The sequence below is a fragment of the Carcharodon carcharias genome, chromosome 3 (assembly GCF_017639515.1).
Source record: "Carcharodon carcharias isolate sCarCar2 chromosome 3, sCarCar2.pri, whole genome shotgun sequence".
In the NCBI taxonomy this organism is placed as follows: Eukaryota; Metazoa; Chordata; class Chondrichthyes; order Lamniformes; family Lamnidae; genus Carcharodon; species Carcharodon carcharias.
The window spans coordinates 52,984,823-53,003,312 of record NC_054469.1 but is presented as its reverse complement, the minus strand read 5'-3'; the positions used below and the strand labels follow the sequence as shown (position 1 = coordinate 53,003,312).

The 18,490-nt window shown below is 39.5% G+C and overlaps 1 protein-coding gene across 8 annotated transcripts in view; it reads right to left on the bottom strand.

The window, feature by feature from the left end:
• The window catches only part of mpp7a (membrane palmitoylated protein 7a), a 519,275-nt gene that overhangs the window by 105,517 nt on the left and 395,268 nt on the right, over positions 1-18,490 (bottom strand). For 5 of the 8 annotated variants that reach the window (XM_041184801.1, XM_041184809.1, XM_041184802.1 and 2 more), the window contains 3 exons: positions 13,958-13,978; positions 13,840-13,851; positions 9,689-9,730 (listed from right to left, as the gene is read on the bottom strand). The exons of 1 other annotated variant lie outside the window; for it this stretch is intronic. In XM_041184801.1, the coding sequence (XP_041040735.1) occupies positions 9,689-9,730; positions 13,840-13,851; positions 13,958-13,978 (75 nt within the window). The remainder of the gene's footprint in view (positions 1-9,688; positions 9,731-13,839; positions 13,852-13,957; positions 13,979-18,490) is intronic. 2 more of the 8 variants (XM_041184806.1, XM_041184807.1) reach the window with 2 other exon arrangements.

Genomic DNA, 18,490 nt, shown 5'->3' with positions numbered 1-18,490 from the left:
AGAGGGAGCAGCTGGCCCACAGGAGGATAGCCAAACAAGCCTGGGCTCCCCAAGGCCTCGGCTCTCCAGAGGTCCCATGCTGAAGTTATCAGAGGCAACAGAGCCAACCATTGCACAGGCTATCTCCACTCCTGCTACAGGTGTCAGGGAAGCACCTGGAAGTCTAAGGTATAGAAAAGTAAAGAAATTCTGATCAGAGTTGGTTGCGTGGGTGAACCCATTTTGTCACTCTACAATCTGGAAATATATTCACTTTCACTGAATAATGTGTAATGGTGTGTTTCAGCTTCATCGATAGGCTTTGCGAGTCAGCCCCCTGCATCCCCACCGTCCCCCCTAACAGTTCAGCTGCACGCAGCTGGTCCACGAGTGATTCTGGAGGGTGTGTGTGTGTGTGTGTGTGTGTGTGTAGCAGGCCTTTTGGAGCCTCATGCCTGCACTCTCCCATCACATTCATCTCAATGTCCTGAGCATTTTCAATGCTGCCTGCTGGGGTTTGCTTTCAGTTGTCCATCTGAGCTGACCTGAATTTCCACGCACACTCCGACTATCTCGCCCACCATGAGTCTCTTTTCACTTTCGATTTAACAAACTTGTTAGTGGTACAGTTTTTTTTCAGGTCCTCCATCCATTCCCATCCCCCAGTCACCCATTTCCTTTCCCCAAACACTGTTGACCTCCCTGGCATCACCTTCCACCTCCCTATCATCACCTACCAGCCAAAAACCTTTTCTTTTGGGGATGTCCTGGTAAACGTGCATGTTACCTAGCTTTCCAAGAGTCCCACCCCCATCCACACTAACCTCGCTGGCCTCCTCCTTCCCACCCCCAGGGTCTGTGTCTGCCTCCATGTCCCCACCAACCACACTCGCCGTCCTTTCTACCAGTACCGTCTTACCCTCTTCCTCCCATCCTACCACCTCGCTCAAATGCCCTCAGTCATTCTCACTATTCCCTTCTACCATGCCCATGCAGTCTTCAACTCCACAGACCCCTCCCTTGCACATTCACCTAGACATTCCCCACTCCAGACTCCTTCCCTTACACCAGTTGCTGTACTGTCCCCCATTATTGCCTCCTCTCCCGTACTCCCTCTGCCCCCTCCCAAGACCTTTGTTGCCCCCCTCCCAACCTTCCTCCCTTCGCCCCGACACACCTACCCCCCTCTCCCAGTTGAACCTGGACATTCCTCTTCTACCATCCGGTACTTCTTCCTCTCCCAAACACAGCTGAACCTTCCGCTTCACCCCCTTGACGATCATTCATTGAAGACCATGGCCAAGACACTGAGCAGACCCTCAATGGTGACTTTCTGCCTTCCGTGAGCTGCTTCGCGGCGGAACCATGTCCATCAGAATCCACCCAGCATGCAATGGACGTTCCTCCAGGGTCCTGTGGCTATTGGGCTCCAGCATCTTCTGGTCCTCGGATGTCTGCGATGTGAGCCAGGTCCTGACATTAAGTCCCAAATTCTACACGGCATGCTTGTCAAGACATGTTGTGCACTAATGTGTTTTCACCGATGTGAGCGGTAAATTTGACATGGGGGAATGAGTCCGGCAAGCTGGGCTTATAATGGCATGCGAATGTACTACAATGAAGTTTCCAACGTCTGAAAACGTGGCCTGCCATTGACGGGCAGAACAGACAATTGCAAACTGGTTTCATGACGTTGTGAAACCAATTTTTGGCCTTCTCGCCATATTGCCTACTAACGCGGTTGAACATGCCCACCACCAATGGGCACAGAAAACTCCCCCCATAGATTTTTGTACTCAAGTCTCTGAGGTGGGTCTTGAATCTAGAACATTCTGATTCAGGAATGAGAGTGCTGCTCAGAGCCAAGCAGATCCTAAAATATTGGCAACTGCGCTTTACAGCATTAAATCATGTGCTGGTGATGACAGAATGGACAGTACTCTCTATATTGAAGTTAGTGAGAAGTATTTACAGCATGACCTTCAATGTAAAAATGGCTGCATTTCTGTCAAGGTACAGGTTACTAGGCACAATTTTTCATCTCCACCTCTGTTATGATTACATGGTGAAAAAGACTAAAAAACATTATAGCATCAATACAGATCTAAATAAAAACAGGCAAAGTGTATTTCAGTTAACAAATATATCAATGAAAAGATGTGCTGCTGAAGAAAAAGGCTATATTTATATAACAATAATAAAGTTCAATACCTTAAAAATAGATTCTAACTATATGATTATTACATATTAATAAGGTGACCTAAAAGCAGACCACTCAGTGAAAATTATTTCAAACACAAATCAATGTAGCTTTGAAAAATTTAACATTGGAGACTTACTTTTTGGGGAGAATTTTCTCCCCGTCAGGTGGGCTGAGCGGGAGCAATTACGCAGCCGATTGCCGCCTGCAATCGGCTGCGCGCCGCCATTTTACGCGGGTGGGCCACTTAAGGCCCACCCAGCATGACTCACACCCGGAAGCACTCAGCACTACCTGTGTGGGTGGGGGGAGGAGGGAGAATCGGGGCCTGTGCTCTTTTGCGCATGCGCACTAAAAAGCGCAGAAATCTGAGGCACGAAGCTGCGTCAGGGAGATTACTTTGATTATGAAAAATTGAAATAAAGAAAAAAAAAATTATTCAGACATGTCCCCTCATGTAACAGTGTCACATGAGCTGGGACATGTCAATGAATTTTAATAAAAACTTTTATTAAACTTATAAACCCTTCACGAAACCTCATCCCGCCTGTGGATGAGGCTCCATGAAAAATGCGAAGGGCAGCCCTGTCAATGACTTTAATGAGGGGATTAATAGCCTTAACAGGCCTTTGACAGTTCGGCGGGCGCGCAGCCGACTCCGGTGTGTGCTCGCTGAACTGAAGATCGGAATGACATGCGGTGACGTCAGGACCCTCACCTGACATCACCACACGTCATTTTACGCATCGGCGAGTGGGGTCCGCCCCCACATGTGCAGCAGCAGATTCAGGCCTTTAAATATTGTCAGGATGTAGGTTATATTGACAAGGTGACATTTTTAATTGTTTAGGTGTGACAGGTTTCCTTCCATAAATTATAATTAACTAGATCTTGCACGAATAACAATGAGGCTAACAGCACTCACCGTTATGATGGAGTAAATCGAACAGCAAGTTCTGGACATGCACATTTAAAAGTGGAAATCCAAAAGTAGCTATCCAATTTGCTTCGGTACCTCACCAAAAAATTTGACATTGCATCAGGGCTCTATTTGCCCAATAGATACCCGTTAAACATGCCAGAAAAAGTTAAGGATAGTGCGTTCTGGTAGTGAATTTTTAATTGAGTGCTAAGTCTTAATTACTGCCAATTTATTGTCGGAGATTTAAAAAGAAATCAAAATTTAAAAAAGCTATTATTTTTTCCTTTGTCTCTCATAACTCTCTGTCTTAATTCATACTTTTTGATTTGGGCTCTTCGAGCTCGACTTTCCTGGCTCCATGAAGATGACGTTCAAGGTGTTGAGGGGGCTGGGGGAGGGGAACTGTGTTGGGGGTTTGCTCGATGCACTCCACCTCCAGGAAACTTTCCTGGGGTGGACTGTACACTGGGTCAGCTGCCCATTCCACAGAGAAGGACACCCAATCAATCCAATGAAAGCCACACGTAGGGGCCATTTTGCGCCAGAAATTTTACCTACATTGGAATGGCCACAACACACTGTGTGAAAGGCCAGAGCCTCAACCATAAGCAGAGATTTCTCCTCCAACGTGAAGACAGCCATACAGGTTTTGGGCCCTTTATTTCTGGCCCCTGATTGGGCCTGCAGCATTGGGAGTCCACTTGCTGTCCTTAATAGAGTGGCGAATGTCTAAGTGGTCAATTAGGATGCTACTTCCCTAAGCCGGAGGGTACGCTGATGACTTTTGCGGGCTTGGGACCCTTTTTCGTCCTGAACATTTGGTAGAAAAATTTAGCCCTTCATATCTCAGACAGAATTCTCCAATGCAGTTGTTTGAAAAGATACCATTGCTCGCACTGCTCTCACAGGCCACAGAACCTCTACCAAGCCCAACGCGCTGGATCTTGCACCCGAGAACAAGAAGTTGCCACTCAAAAGTCTGCAAAAAGTGGGCAGCTGTAAACGTAGTGAATGTTCCTTTGCTGTTGACCACACAATCTGGGCCAAAAGTTAACCAGTTAGGTTTCTACATTAATCTGGCTGTTGTCATGGTAAATTTTCGGAGATAATAATCAGACATACTGAATTCAATTGTGAATCGACTAGGATAGAAAAGTGGGACTTCCAGCCCAGTATCAAAGCCAGTCTACTACTGAACTCATTCCCCATTACTTAAGCTACAATATTTTGTCATTTCATGTACAGCACAGAAAATATATTGAAAGCTGCTTGCACAAAGCAAAACGCTGAAATCCATTTCAATATATTATTATACCTCAAGTTCACAAAAACACCTGACTACAATCAACAATACATAACTGTTGGATATTACTGGATAAAAAATGTTTTGGAACCCAGGGGTCATTACATTTCAGTCAAACTCCACAGTTAATGAACCAGAATGTCAGTGGAGAAGCCAAGGGTTTCTGCTAAGGATGCAATCGATGATCAAGGTTCAAATTGCACTCAAAATTTTGCTAGCTTTCAGAAGCGTTTTTCCCAAGTTTCCTCGCAGACTCATCTGCATACTGCAGAACGTAAAATCTTCCATGAACAACCACAATTAAATGTATTAATTTAATATAAGATTTGCATCAAAAAATTTCGACCTATATTTCAGAGTGGTAACCTGGCGCAGTTTTATTACTACAGTTGAAAATGGGTTCATCACAAAAAAATAAGCATTTTAATGAAAGTGCCTAATCCACCACCTCCAAGGAATTTGGTTTTAAATAAGATAAAGTTACTTTTGAAAATTATATAGAACCATTTACTAGTTACATCGGGGTATAGTCCTTACTAAATTAAAAACTTAAAAGCTTTTTAACATAGTGAGCTTGCACCTTTAAAAAAAACTTAGATTCAAGGGCCTCCTTGAAGACCCACATATAGGTGCAATAAGTGGAAACTTGCCATGATGATTAACTCAATTTGAGGGTGGGTAAGATTCTAGAGCTCAGCACTTTTCCAAGTTAGTGTGAAACATTGCAAAAGCTGGATTTGGACTGCATGTAATTTGTGCTTGAAATTCCACAATTTTTTGCACTGGTTTGGCCAAATGTGTGTAAAAACAAAAAAAAAAAGCACAACCTAGCAGAAACATTTTAAACCGATGCTTATTCAGGGGTTACTTGTAATTCTAGTAGATCTGGGGCTATGATAAGTCACACTTCATAGTTAGAACTAAGAGTCACTTTCGAACCATTAAATGTCCGAATGTGGAAGAGCACCATGAAACAATTAGTTTTTAAAAAAAGGAAATTCTGTTCCCACCCATTTTAAGCATCCTAGCTTTCACCACTTCATTTACCAACACTACCATGATTCTGTGCTGAGGGTCTTACTTCTGCCCTGCAGTTTATTAACAAAGGGCCTCCCATGTTAAGCTACGCTCATCTCCTTCACCAAGCAACAGATTCAAAAGCCCTCATTTGTGCAATGCAGATTGCTATCCTGCACTTATGATTTCAAGGATAAATTTCAGCCAGCTTTCCCACCTTGAGGATTTTACCTGTGACAGAATTCCTCCTCTCGAATATTAATTATGCTGAGTTAGTTTATGAAAAAATAAAGCTGGAAATTCATCCTCAACTTTGTTACTGTGCTGTCCTTAGTGTGACCAAGTAGCATACACTCTTTACAAGCATTGCGAAGCAATGAAAACATGCTCCTCTTCACCTTACTGTCTATAGTCTACTACTATATTAAGTCAGTATATTCATTATAACTGGCTTGTATAGTGATTTGCTGGGATATGTACAGTGGTACGACAACATGAAATCTTTCTATCATTTCAGAACATCATGAATTTTTATTCTATTTCATTGCGGTTAACAGAACAGATAATGATAACCGGTTATGTCCAAAACATAGTGATTAGAGGGGAACTTTGGAGAAGTAGTCAGAGTTCTTGTTCTGGGGCTGAAAGTTATCTGCTCTTTGTGACTGAAAGTTATCTGCTCTTTGTGACAAAAGTATGGTTCTGTCCGTGTGATTTAATTACACTTGGGATCAAGTAGACGGCAAGCTTGAAATCATTAAAAGAAGCTCGGTGTAGAAATGTGCTTGATATGCTAATGAATAAACATGGGTGCTGGCTTAGCATGTAAGGTGTGAAGGGAATTTGCATTTTTTAGATAAATGAAGGGATTGTTTGGATTTCAAACTCATGTTAGTCTGTTTACAACTAGCAGCATAAGCAAGACTAAGGAGTGTGTTTATTTTTCCCGAAGGTTACTGACAATATTGGCAACATGAAAGTTTTATTATTATGAGGAAAATACAGTTTCAAAGACATACGGAACAACAGAATTTACATATTAAAGAGAAAGAAACATATATAAAGGAGAATGGTTATATGAGGAGAGGGCCATGTAAGATCTGACAGAGTATGTGAAATAGCCTTCATGAAGCTTACAGCCAATTGTGCTATGTAAAATAACCAAAGGTGGGGAAGCCAATTGGAATTCCACTGTCAAGTGGGTATTGTGTTAACTTGCTGATTTTGTTTTAAATCTAAAATCTATTTTGGACTATTGCCTTAAAGAGGGTGTGTAACTGGGAGTCAGATCAATTAGGAATTATAGGATTCTGTTATAGTGGTAAGTAATTGTACTCTTACGTATGTGCTTGAAAACTTTTATTTTGTTAATATTTTAATTTAATTTTGTAAATCTCTAAAAGATCTTGGTGGACTCATTACTTCTAAATTCAGTGCACACATTTTCTCATTACAAATACAAATTGCAAAACCATTGTGACATTGAGACCAAGTTTCCCTTGTGGATTTGGTTCGCCTGGCACACATTATAACATCTTGCAGAAAAAGCTCTACAAAACTAATGTTTGTTACTTAATGAATAAAGCTAGATAATGCACATTGGCCAGTACAGATGTAATTTTCTCCAAGATCCTGCAAAACTGATATTATATAAGGTGATGCTTCTGCATTTAAAAACATCGAAGGTTCAAGTCAGAGATTTTTTTTTTAAATTTGGAGCTATTATTTAACATATTGTTAACCTTACCTTCCAAATCAGCTTCTAACTCATGTTACTCAAATTAATTTGTTTATACAGAAAGAATAGATATTCTCCATACATGGTTCTCCTGTTCTTTACAAAGAATGGCCACTTCTATAAAAAGGAATTAATTTTTAAATGACTTGAGATCATAGTATTTCTTCTATTAGTGGTATAAACTGAATGGAATCAACTGCCTAACTGGTTCAACAGGTGTTTTTACGACACTTGCGGCTAGACTATGTGTGAAACATATATCCAAATACCAGGGCTGGATCTTGCAGTCCAAATTTGGGACCACATGGAGGCTGGAGAAAAAAATGGCAGTCGAAGCATGGATTCGAAAGTCCCACCCCAATTTCCATTTCCGGCTATTTTCGGCAGTGCAGGAATGGGGTGGTCGGGAACCCCACACATGCCTTTTTAGAAGTTGCTGACATCATTCTGGAAAATTGCAAAACTTCTGCAATTTTCATGGATGCCACCATGTTTTAGAAGCCTTCATAAGTCACATAAATAAAGGAGATGTAGAAACTCGCTCTGTTAGGCTTCTCAGTCAAATAAAACAAACTTTATTTACACGAGAGTTTCCGTGGCTGCTTGTATCCAGCCAGCCCCTCATACAACCATTTTTATCTAGGAAATCCCTCCGTAGAATTTATTCCCCCTCGCTAGTCACACAATGGTTGAACAAACCACGTGGCCCCTACTCAGTTGAACTGATCTTAAAGCGATAGTCATCACATAGGAGAACTTTAAAAGGTGAGTAAAAATGGTGTTGCCCTCTTCATAGTTCATCATGAAATGAGGCAACCTGAGTTATATCTATGTTCACTAAACTGAGACAGTGCTGTGATTTAAAAGGTTAAAGGTTCCTTAGGTAAGGAGACCAAAACTGTACACAATACTCCAGGTGTGGTCTCACCAAGGCTTTATAAGACTGCAACAAGACATCTTTACTCTTGCACTCAAATCCCTTTGTGATGAAGGCTAAGATGTGTTTACCTTTCTAATTGCTTGCTGCGCCTGCATGCTAGCTTTTACTGCTAGGACACCCCGGTCCAGTTGGACATCAACATTTTCTAACCACTCACCATTTAAAAAATACTTCTGTTTTTTCTACCAAAGTGGATAATTTCACACTTATTCATATAATATTAAATCTGCCATGTTCTTGCGCATTCACTTAGCCTGTCCAAGTGGCCTTGAAGCCTTCTTGCATCCTCCTCACAAATTAGATTCCCATCTAGTTTGTTTCATCAACATATTTGGTTCCTACAACCAAATAATTTATACAGATTGTGAACAATAAGCTAATCCCTAAGAGTTTCATCATTTCAGGAAATGATAATATTTGAATGCCAACATAGTTATTGATTTTATTTATTCATGGGATGTGGGAGTCGCTGGCTGGGTCAGCATTTATTGCCCATCCCTAACTGCCCTTGGTCAGAGGGCATTTAAGAGTCAACCACATTGCTGTGGGTCTGGAGTCACACGGCAGCTAGACCAGATAAGGACAGATTTCCTTCCCTAAAGGACATTAGTTTTTACAACAATCGACAATGGTTTTATGGTCATTATTAGACTTTCTATCCCAGATTTTTATTGAAAAGCCACCACAGCTGTGGGGGGGTTTTGAACTGTGGTCCCCAGAGCATTACCCTGGGTGTCTGAATGCCAGTCCAGTAACAATACAACTACACCACCGCCTCCCCTTCCATGGCATTATAAATAAAAACAGGAAATGCTGGAAAACACTCAGATCAGGCTGTGTCTCCATCCACAGATGCTGCCTGACCTGCTGAATGTTTGCCAACACTTTCTGCTTTCAGATTTCCAGAATCCACAGTATTTCCTTTTGCTTATGGTATTACATGTCATTAAGAAATAAGGTAACTCACCCATAATGGAGTAGAAAGTTTGCCTGGGGCAGCAGCATAAAATAATTGACAGGAAAATAGGCAGCCCTATTTACACAATGAAGTAGAATGGAAAGGAAAATCATGCCGAGTGTGAAATGGACTAATGCCCAGGATGAATTTCTACCCCAATGTCTCATGTTCTTCTCTCTCTGCCCTTTCTTGGAGATCAAAGAGTAACTATAATTGGACATTCAGGACTCATTTAATTCCACTGATTTTGATTTTATTTCTTTGACAACTTCTCATTTAAAAGATCAATATCAATTGCACAACTACAGTAACAAGAAGCGAGAAGTTTAGTACAACTTCATGTGCTTATAACACATTGCTGGCATGACTATAATGGGCTTGAATTTGAACTTTCAAAGGCAGCACTTGACTTCTGGGCTCAGATGTTCTGGTGATGTTTGGAGGAAAAAATGCAAATCGAGAAATTTAGCTACAACTTACAAAAGAGATTATTTAACACTCAGACAAGCTAAATAGCAGAATGATTCAAAACAAATCTGTAATTTTTATGCACAGTTATGGAGAAAAAAATGAAAATAAAGAAAGGAAGTGAAGAAACAAAGGATTAGCATGCGCTGTGTCTATTGCTCACCTATATAGAGTCCACTGACAAGGTCACCATATTCAGCATCTTCTGGAGAAAGGATATAATCACAATCAACAAAGGCCAGGAAAAGAAGGAGAACAGTTAAGAGGCTCAGCCCAATTGCAGATACAATGCAACCATTAAGGTAAGCTGCCTCCAATTAACCAAGCACTACACTGCCTTGCAGCTCTGAGTTTTCAACTGTTAAACATGTTTTTAAGAGGAAGAAAAGGAAAAGAACAGGTTCATGTCATAGCACTTCAATTAAAGTCAATATCAAAATTAGTTTTATAAAACATACTTATTTAAAAAGATACCACTTTGACTTATGAATGATTTCAACATTGAAACAAAATATCATAGTTAAAGCTTATTCCAACACAATGTAAAAGATCTACTGATCTTTTTAGTCAAAACATTTAGTTGCTATTCCCCCATTTGCTGTCTCCCCACAGACACACAATCTTTTATCAGGAATACAACTATAAACAGAGTGTTAGGCTGCATTTTGACTCCAGGTTTTCCAGACAATTATCAATGAACTCTCATTGTAGTTACCAGGTCATTCTAATTTCTAGAGGGTTTTTTGTTATACCTGCAATTTTATTTTTGTTAAATTTCTATTGCTTAAAAACTTCTAGTGCTGCGAAAACTTTTGTCAACCTTTTATACTTTAAACTCCAATGTCCACATTTATAACAGAAACTACCTATGTAAAGTTGTCTTGAGGTAACTGCATCATCTTGCCAGTAGAGATGCTACAATACCACTACTGGGAGTAGGGGTGGAGGGGGGCAGGGCTGTCATTACATGACAAGTTTTCATAGGCAATTTTCATTAAAAATGCAAATAAATTTGTCATTAGTAATATAAAAATAAAGAAAAAATATATTTTAAAATGGGTACTGATTAACATCTACACACAATTAGCACCTACCCTCTAATGCCATTTCACCTAAAGACAAACTTAGCCTTGAATTCATGTCACAGGACATCAACAAATTAATAATATGTAATTTTTTTATGTCAGTCAGCACTCAAAGGTTGTTGCTAAGTATTCATAGCCTCTAAGTACACCTTGCATAAAGCAGAGGAAACAAAGCTTGGAGGGACAGAGAGTATATATTTTTGTCTCCAAAGTGTGTTTACAAAGTTGCTTTAAATTCATCATGGCTGCTGCCTAATCATCAATGTAAATTGGTCACGAACGTTTTAGTATCACTTAGACACCCAGTGATCTTCTGAAAGGAACTGCCACATAACATGCAGAACAACATTTGTCACAGTCACATAAATGTAAATGCTCACAACCGGAGTTAAAATTCAGTTCAATAATAATCTTCATTTTATGCAGACTTATTTATATTCCTTTTAGGAAGTGTTACCAAACAATTATCACAACATATGAACAACTACATATTCCCCAGGTTAAGCATCCTTTAATTGTGTTAGCATACTAACTGTTAACAAAAGCATGGGAAACATGCTCACTGCTGCATTCTCTATGGCAACACCTCAGCCAATTGGAGCTGACTGGCCAACCAATTAGCACCCTTTTCTCATGCAGTATAAATTGCTGCTTCCTTTGAAATTTGCTATTCTTGCATCTGTCCTGATACAAAAGCTTCAACAGCATGTCTCTCTTTTCAGCAATGCTCAAGGTCTGGATTAAGAAGTAACTAGTTCCAAAGTCTAAATCAACACATTTGCAATAAGGACTGAAACTGTCATGTTACAATTTGATTTGTAAAGGAGATTGTTGACTATCTTCTGCTGTTCAGCAAACTAACTGCAATTGAGATTCTGACATAAAACGTAGGGAAATTCTTAGAATACACAATGCGAAGAAAAATTTGTAAGCACTCAAAACAGCCGGCATGAATTTGTTAAAAGCAGGTGTGTCTGACAAATTGAACAGCCTTTTTTCAAGTAACCATTTAACATGAGAAAGGAAATGCCACAACTGTCAAGTACCTGGATTTTCAGAAGGTGGTTCATAAGCATTTTGCGAGACTTCTGGTTAAGAAGCAATGTAGCATCATGGATAGAAGGTTAGTTGTCAGACAGGGCAGAGTTAGAATAAATGGCTGTAACTGGGATTGGAAAAGGGTTGGAAGATGCATAATTCTATCGTCAATACAACACTCGTTTTTGAATTAGATGCAGATGCCCTTGCCAGTCTGATATTGAATTTTGCTTATAGTACAAAAGAAGGGGCTTCGGGAAACAAGAAGGGGGACATGGACAAGTTAGTGGAAAGAACAAACAGTTGGCAGATGCAATCTCATTTTCAGAAATGCGAGACCATGGTTTTAGGAGGCAGAACAAGGCTTAGGAGTATAAAATACATGAAATGATGCTAAAGAGTGTTAAACAAATAGAGAAACCTAGAGGTTAAAAAACACCAACTCCTGAAAATCCAAATGCAATTAGATAAAAGTCATAAAAAGCCAGCAGCATTTTGCATTTTCCAAACAAAAGCATAGGTTACAAGAGCAAAGAGGATATAATAAGTCTGTAGAAGGCAATAATTCAGACACGGGTTACAATGCTTCGAGTAGTTTTGAGCTGCCATATTATAGAAAGTGTATTAAAGCATAGATTCACTGGGATGGTTCACCAGGATGATAAACTATTGTTATGGGAAGGAACCCGAGACACAAACTAAATCCAGAGCAGAAGGTATGTTAATATAAAAGGTTTTTTTTTAAATAATTAAAGTTTTTTCCCTATTTATCCTCAAAACCAATTTCATCTGGCTGGGCAATCAGTGATGAAAGGTGATAAGAGAATAGGATACAGGTTAGATAATACTTCTTTGTGCTATAGTTCATCATAGGGAGTATCACAGGGACTGTTTAAAACTGAAGAAAATACAGGGTTATGGAGAGAAAGTGTGAGCAGTTTTATATTCTGCTGATGAAGAGCTGGTGACCTTTTGTTGTGCTATAAACTTCTACAATTCTACTGTACTGCTCCAGAACAATACAATGCCAGCAAGATATTTAACAACTATGCATAGGCTGCACTGACACATGAATCCTTTAGGCTGGTAATAACATGCATAACTGAATATGTATACACAAGTGTCTTTAACTTTGTAGGCACAGAAACATAAAATTGAATTAAGAAGAATTCAATTGTATAAAAATACACAAAAGGTATCACTGATATTACTTTATTTCCTTTTTAAGGGTCATCTTCCTTTAGTGCTATTATATCAATTAGATGGGTAAGATCATATTCTCCTCCCAAGAGTACAACCAGGTAAAATTTAATGATGAGCAGCAAGCCATCAAACATATAAGTATTGACAATACAAGTACGTACTTGAACCTCATTCACAAAAATGAAGGAGCACACTGAATCCAGCACAATCTACTTAATTATTTATCTTTTCTTTCAGAACTTGCACTGATAGACCGGCTTCTGATCCCGTGCTCAAGCACATGTCATTGCAATTCTGCTGAGTATATAACAAATCTCTTGGCCTCTGCATCCAAATTTACTTTTGATGAGGCACAATGTCTCATTTTAAAATTTTCCCATCTGGAGAAATCTGGGATCATAGCAAGAGACAACTGACAAAGCTTCAAAATCTACATTGAGTCATAGGTATGAAATAGACAATGTTTCAGCATCCACTTATGTATTATTCTTGCACTCTTACCAACAATATTCTTGTAAATTTGATTTGATGTGTGAAAGTAGACTATCTTGCAGGAATATCAATTAAGATCCAAATCACAAAGCCAGAGGTTCGTACTCTTAAAGGCAGAGCAATGAGTGAAATTATGTGCCATATGTTACAAAATGGCATTTGCATTTTATTCTGTCCTTTAACTTTCCATTTCAGCATGTTTTTCAGCAGAAAACCAATGAACAAAGAATAGAACTAATTGAAAACTGTTAAAGATAATGAATAGAGGCAAAGAAGTCAAATGCATTGAGCTATAAATGTATAAAATGTTAATTACAGAATACAAAAATATCAAACAATACATCTCATATGCACTCTTCATAATCTTTGGGTTCTATATCTTCAACACAGGGAAAAAGTAACAATTGCTAAAGCAGTTTAGCATTATATTAATATAATTTTAAATTATTACGTGACAAATGTATTTGACTACAGAACTGAAACCAAGTACAAATACCTTCAAATTCCTCTGAGAAGCAGAAAAGAATTCAAAAGTACAAAATTAAAATGGCTGGAAGTAAAATGATTAAAATTACTGTAATGTTGTTTTAAATAGGCAGCAAAAATTAACCTACCACTCTCAAGAGTTTCCTCATCTTAGAACAGCCAATAAAAAGGGAGGGGAGAAAGAAAAAGAGGTTTTTCGTTTTTATAACTATCAGCAAGATAAAAGCACACTAATTTTGGTACACACCTCCATCTACACATGCAAAATATTTGTGGTCAACATTCTGTCTAAATGGAATTCTAGATTGCTGAATTGTTTCTTTTTAAAACACTCTTGAAATTCCCATAAAAAATTTTAAGAACAACTTTAGGTAGCTTATTTTCAACTTTTGCAATAAATCAAATCATAAACTTAGAGATTCAAATATGCTTTGGAATGCAACCACTTTTATCTTCATATATATTACTGAGCCAGCCAAACTATTTTTAACTAGATATTATCGTTTTAAAACCTCAAGGCATTAGTTTTATTACACAAAAGGATAAATGTTTCTCCTACAAAATTAAAGTTTAGTGTTACAATAACTATCTCTAGTTTCCCATCTGAACATTGGGAGACAGTTTCCGCTCATTCATGCTAATAGTATCAATACAATCTGGGCTTTTTTTTTTCCTTTATTCTTTCATGGAATCTGGGCATCACTGACAAGGCCAGCATTTGCTGCCCATCCCTAATTGCCCTTCAACTGAGTGGCTTGCTAGGCCATTTCAGAGGACAGTTAAGAGTCAACCACATTGATGTGGATCTGGAGACACATGTAGGTAAGGATGGCAGATTTCCTTCCCTAAAGGACATTAATAAAACAGATGGGTTTTTACAACAATCGATGCTGGTTTCATGGTCTGTTACTGAGAATAGCTTCATATTCTGATCCATTAATGGAATTTAAATTCCACCAGCTCCCATGGCGGGATTTGAACTCACGTCCCCATAGCATTAGCTGGGGCTTCTGTGATTAATCATCCAGTGACATGCCATTTTGCCACCATCTCTCCCGTATTACTATATTGGTCAAACTAGCACAAAAGATCGAGGAATTCTAAATACAAATGTCTTGGGCCCTAAACCACTTAGGGCTGTGTTTTCCATGATGTTTTATGCTGGTTTAAGATTCAGTCCACCTGTATTGGGACCTGTCCACAACCATGAGCAATCTTTGAATGTGCTGGTTAGGGATGATTCTTCATTCTCTTAGGTGCACAGATAGTAATAGGCACATTTTAAAATCTTTGCATATTAAAAATGTTTAATCTACTAAGAAAGTGACTATGGCATAGCCATGAAGCTAGCAACTGATTTAGTATAGAGTTTTTAAAATCATTTCCTGTGATTTTAATATCAGGTTTCTCACAAGAGAAAAAAAGACGTGCATTTATATAGCGCTTTTTACGACCACTAGGTGTCTGAAAGCACTTTACAGCCAATGAAGTACTTTTTGAAGTGCAGTCACTGTTGCAAACGTAGTAGCTAATATGTGCTCAGCAAACTCCCACAAACAAAGTGATAATGGCCAGATATTCTGCTGTTTTGTGATGTTGATTGAGGGATAAATATTGGCCAGGACACCAGGGATAATTTCCCTACTGTTCTTCAAAATAGTGCCATGGGATCTTTTACATCCACCTGAGCAGGCAGATGGTGCCTTGGAATAATGTCTTATCCAAAATATGGCACCTCTGACAGTGCTGTGGTTTCTGAGTACTGCACTGGAGTGTCAGGCTTGATTTTTATTTTTATGTTCAACCCCTTGTCTGGGACTTGAACCCAGAACCTTGTGATTCAGAGGCAAAAGTGCTAGCAACTGAGCCACAGCTGACACACACATAGGTGGAACCCTCACCAAAAATCATTATTTTTGGTGACCAACTGTGAGTGTACCAACACCACATGGAATGCAGTGGTTTAAGGAGGCGGCTCACCACTACCTTTCCAAGAGCAATTAAAGATAGGCAACAAATGCTGACCTAGCCGGTGACGCCTACCTCCTGTAAAAGAATTCATTTTTTTTTTTAAAACAGTAATAATAATATTGCATTCAGTTACCACTCTCAAGTACATCAAGGAATAATTTTTAATTGAAAGGGAGAAAAAGAAACATTTATAAAAATTCATTCATGGGATGTGGGCTTCTGTGGCTGGGCCAGCATTTATTTCCCATCCCTAGATGCATTTGGGAAGGCAGTGGTGAGCTGCCTTCTTGAACCGCTGCAGTCCATGTTGTGTAGGTACACCCACAGTGCTGTTAGGAAGGGAGTTCCAGGATTTTGACAGTGACAGTGAAGGAATGGTGATATATTTCCAAGTCAGGGTGGTGAGTGGCTTGGAGGGGAACTTAGAGGTGGCGGTGTTCCCATCTATCTGCTGTCCTTGACCTTCTAGGTGATAGTGGTTGTGGGTTTGGAAGGTGCTGTTGAAAGAGCCTTGGTGAATTCCTGCAGTGCATCTTATAGATGATACACACTGCTGCTACTGTGCGTCGGTAGTGGAGGGAGTAAGGGTTTGTGGATGTGATACCAATCAATCAAGTGGGCTACTTTGTCCTGGATGGTCTCAAGCATCTTGAGTGTTGCAGGAGCTATTCTCATCCAGGCAGGTGGGGAGTATTCCATCACACGCCTCTCTTGTGCCTTGTACGTGGTGAACTGGCCTTGGGAAGTCAGGAGGTGAACTACTCATCGCACGATTCCTAGCCTCTGACCTGCTCTTGTAGCTACAGTACTTTTATGGCTAGTCCAGTTCAGTTTCTGGTCAATGGTAACTGCCCAGGATGTGGATAATTCTATCAATTGCACCAGCTCAGGGAAGATTTTTCTTTTGCAAATGTATTCCATTGGAAACTTGAACTGTAACCTAATCAGTGAGATTTCAAGCTAATTTTGGGCACCATTTCCTTAGTATGCCCAAAGCAGAAAACCTACTCCATTATCCTGACACTAGTTTTTTCTTATGTCCTAGATCTTGTAAACATTGTTTATATTTTATGAATTACTGTAATTTTTCCTGTAAACACCACATTGCTCTAAACTGCTGTAATGAGATGTGTGCACTTCTGAAACTCTCATCCCTTATCTTACACTAAGGTCTCAATTTTATATACAAGGTGCAACAAAACTATTACTTTTAAATTATTTGTATGTTTATAGCATTCAAGTTAATTGGATAAATGATTAAGAGAAATGTCTGCAAGAAATTGCCACTACAGACTAAGTTCATAACTGCAAGATGTAAAATTGCTTGCAAATACATGGCTTAGATTATTTTTAAACTTTTAGCCTTTTCAAAATTGCTACCATTAACAATGCATTCTTTCTTTTGTCTCTGTTCAAGTTCAAATGCAACTGAATGTGGTACCCCAGTTAAGAGACAAAACCTGCCGGTTAAACTAGGTTACATCTTGTTCAAATGAACAACATTTGGATGCAGTTAAAAACTTCCTCCTGTTCATGTGGTCTCAATTCCACAAATCAAAAGTTGAATCAAAATGAAAAAAATACTTAAAGCTATCCAAGATGTAGGGAACCTTACAATGTCAGTTTACAATTCATGCCTAGTGCTATAATAGCCAAAGATGTCTGGTGCAGCCAAAGGTACAGAGAGCTGTTTTTAATTCATTCACAGAAAATGCATACTTCAGAACATGGCAATCCAGCTGCTTAAACGAAAAACTTAAGGGAGCACATCATTTGGCACAAAGTTGCCCAATTTTTCATGTCACGCAAGAATATCCCAAGCAATGGTCAAGAAATCCAGTTTATTTCCGTTGCTGTGAAGGCTGAAATTCCTAACTGCTTACAAACTGGTAAAATGCTATTAGTTGAACTCAGTGAAAATCTACCTGGCAGCATGAAAAACACAAGGAAATTTGGAATACGCCAAAAATCATCATGTGAAATTATGATAAGAATATACTTAAGTTTGTTCTAAGAACTGCAAATGAAGAAACAGCCCAAAAGCTCTGCTTGGTTGGGCAGGGAACTCCCAACTGGATGAGCCTCAATCTTGTCTACCATTTAAAAAAGCTTTGACCCAGCTGAGAAGCTTCAACATTCTCAGAACCGCTTCAGCCTGACATTAAGCATTTTCACTCTGATTGAATCTGTTAAAACTTGCAGTGGCATGAGACAGAATCTCTAGTCCATATCCTCCAGGCTGACATGGGAAAAAATGGGGGGCAGGGGGGTGGTAGTGGTGGGGAGAGAAAGAACAGAAATAAAAACAGAACTGCTGGAAATATACAGCCAGTTAGGCGACATTTGCAGAGAGTGATCAGAGTTAATGTTTCAGGTCAAAAATGTTGGCTGGGATTTTCAGACCCTGCTGGCGTTGGGCGCATGGCAGGCGGGCTGGGGAGCAGACAATATGCTGAGAAGGCCAAAAATTGGTTTCATGCTGTTCTGGAACCAGTTTGCGATCACCCACTCCGCCCATGAATGGCAGGGTGCATTTCCCGCCACCGCACATCAGGAACCTAATTTCAACACTTTAGCATCTCATTATAAGCCTTGCTCACTGGAATCATCCCCCCACATTGGATCACCTGAGCATATCGGCGTGATTGCACACCAACATGTTTCACAACTGTACACAAGTAACGTGCACC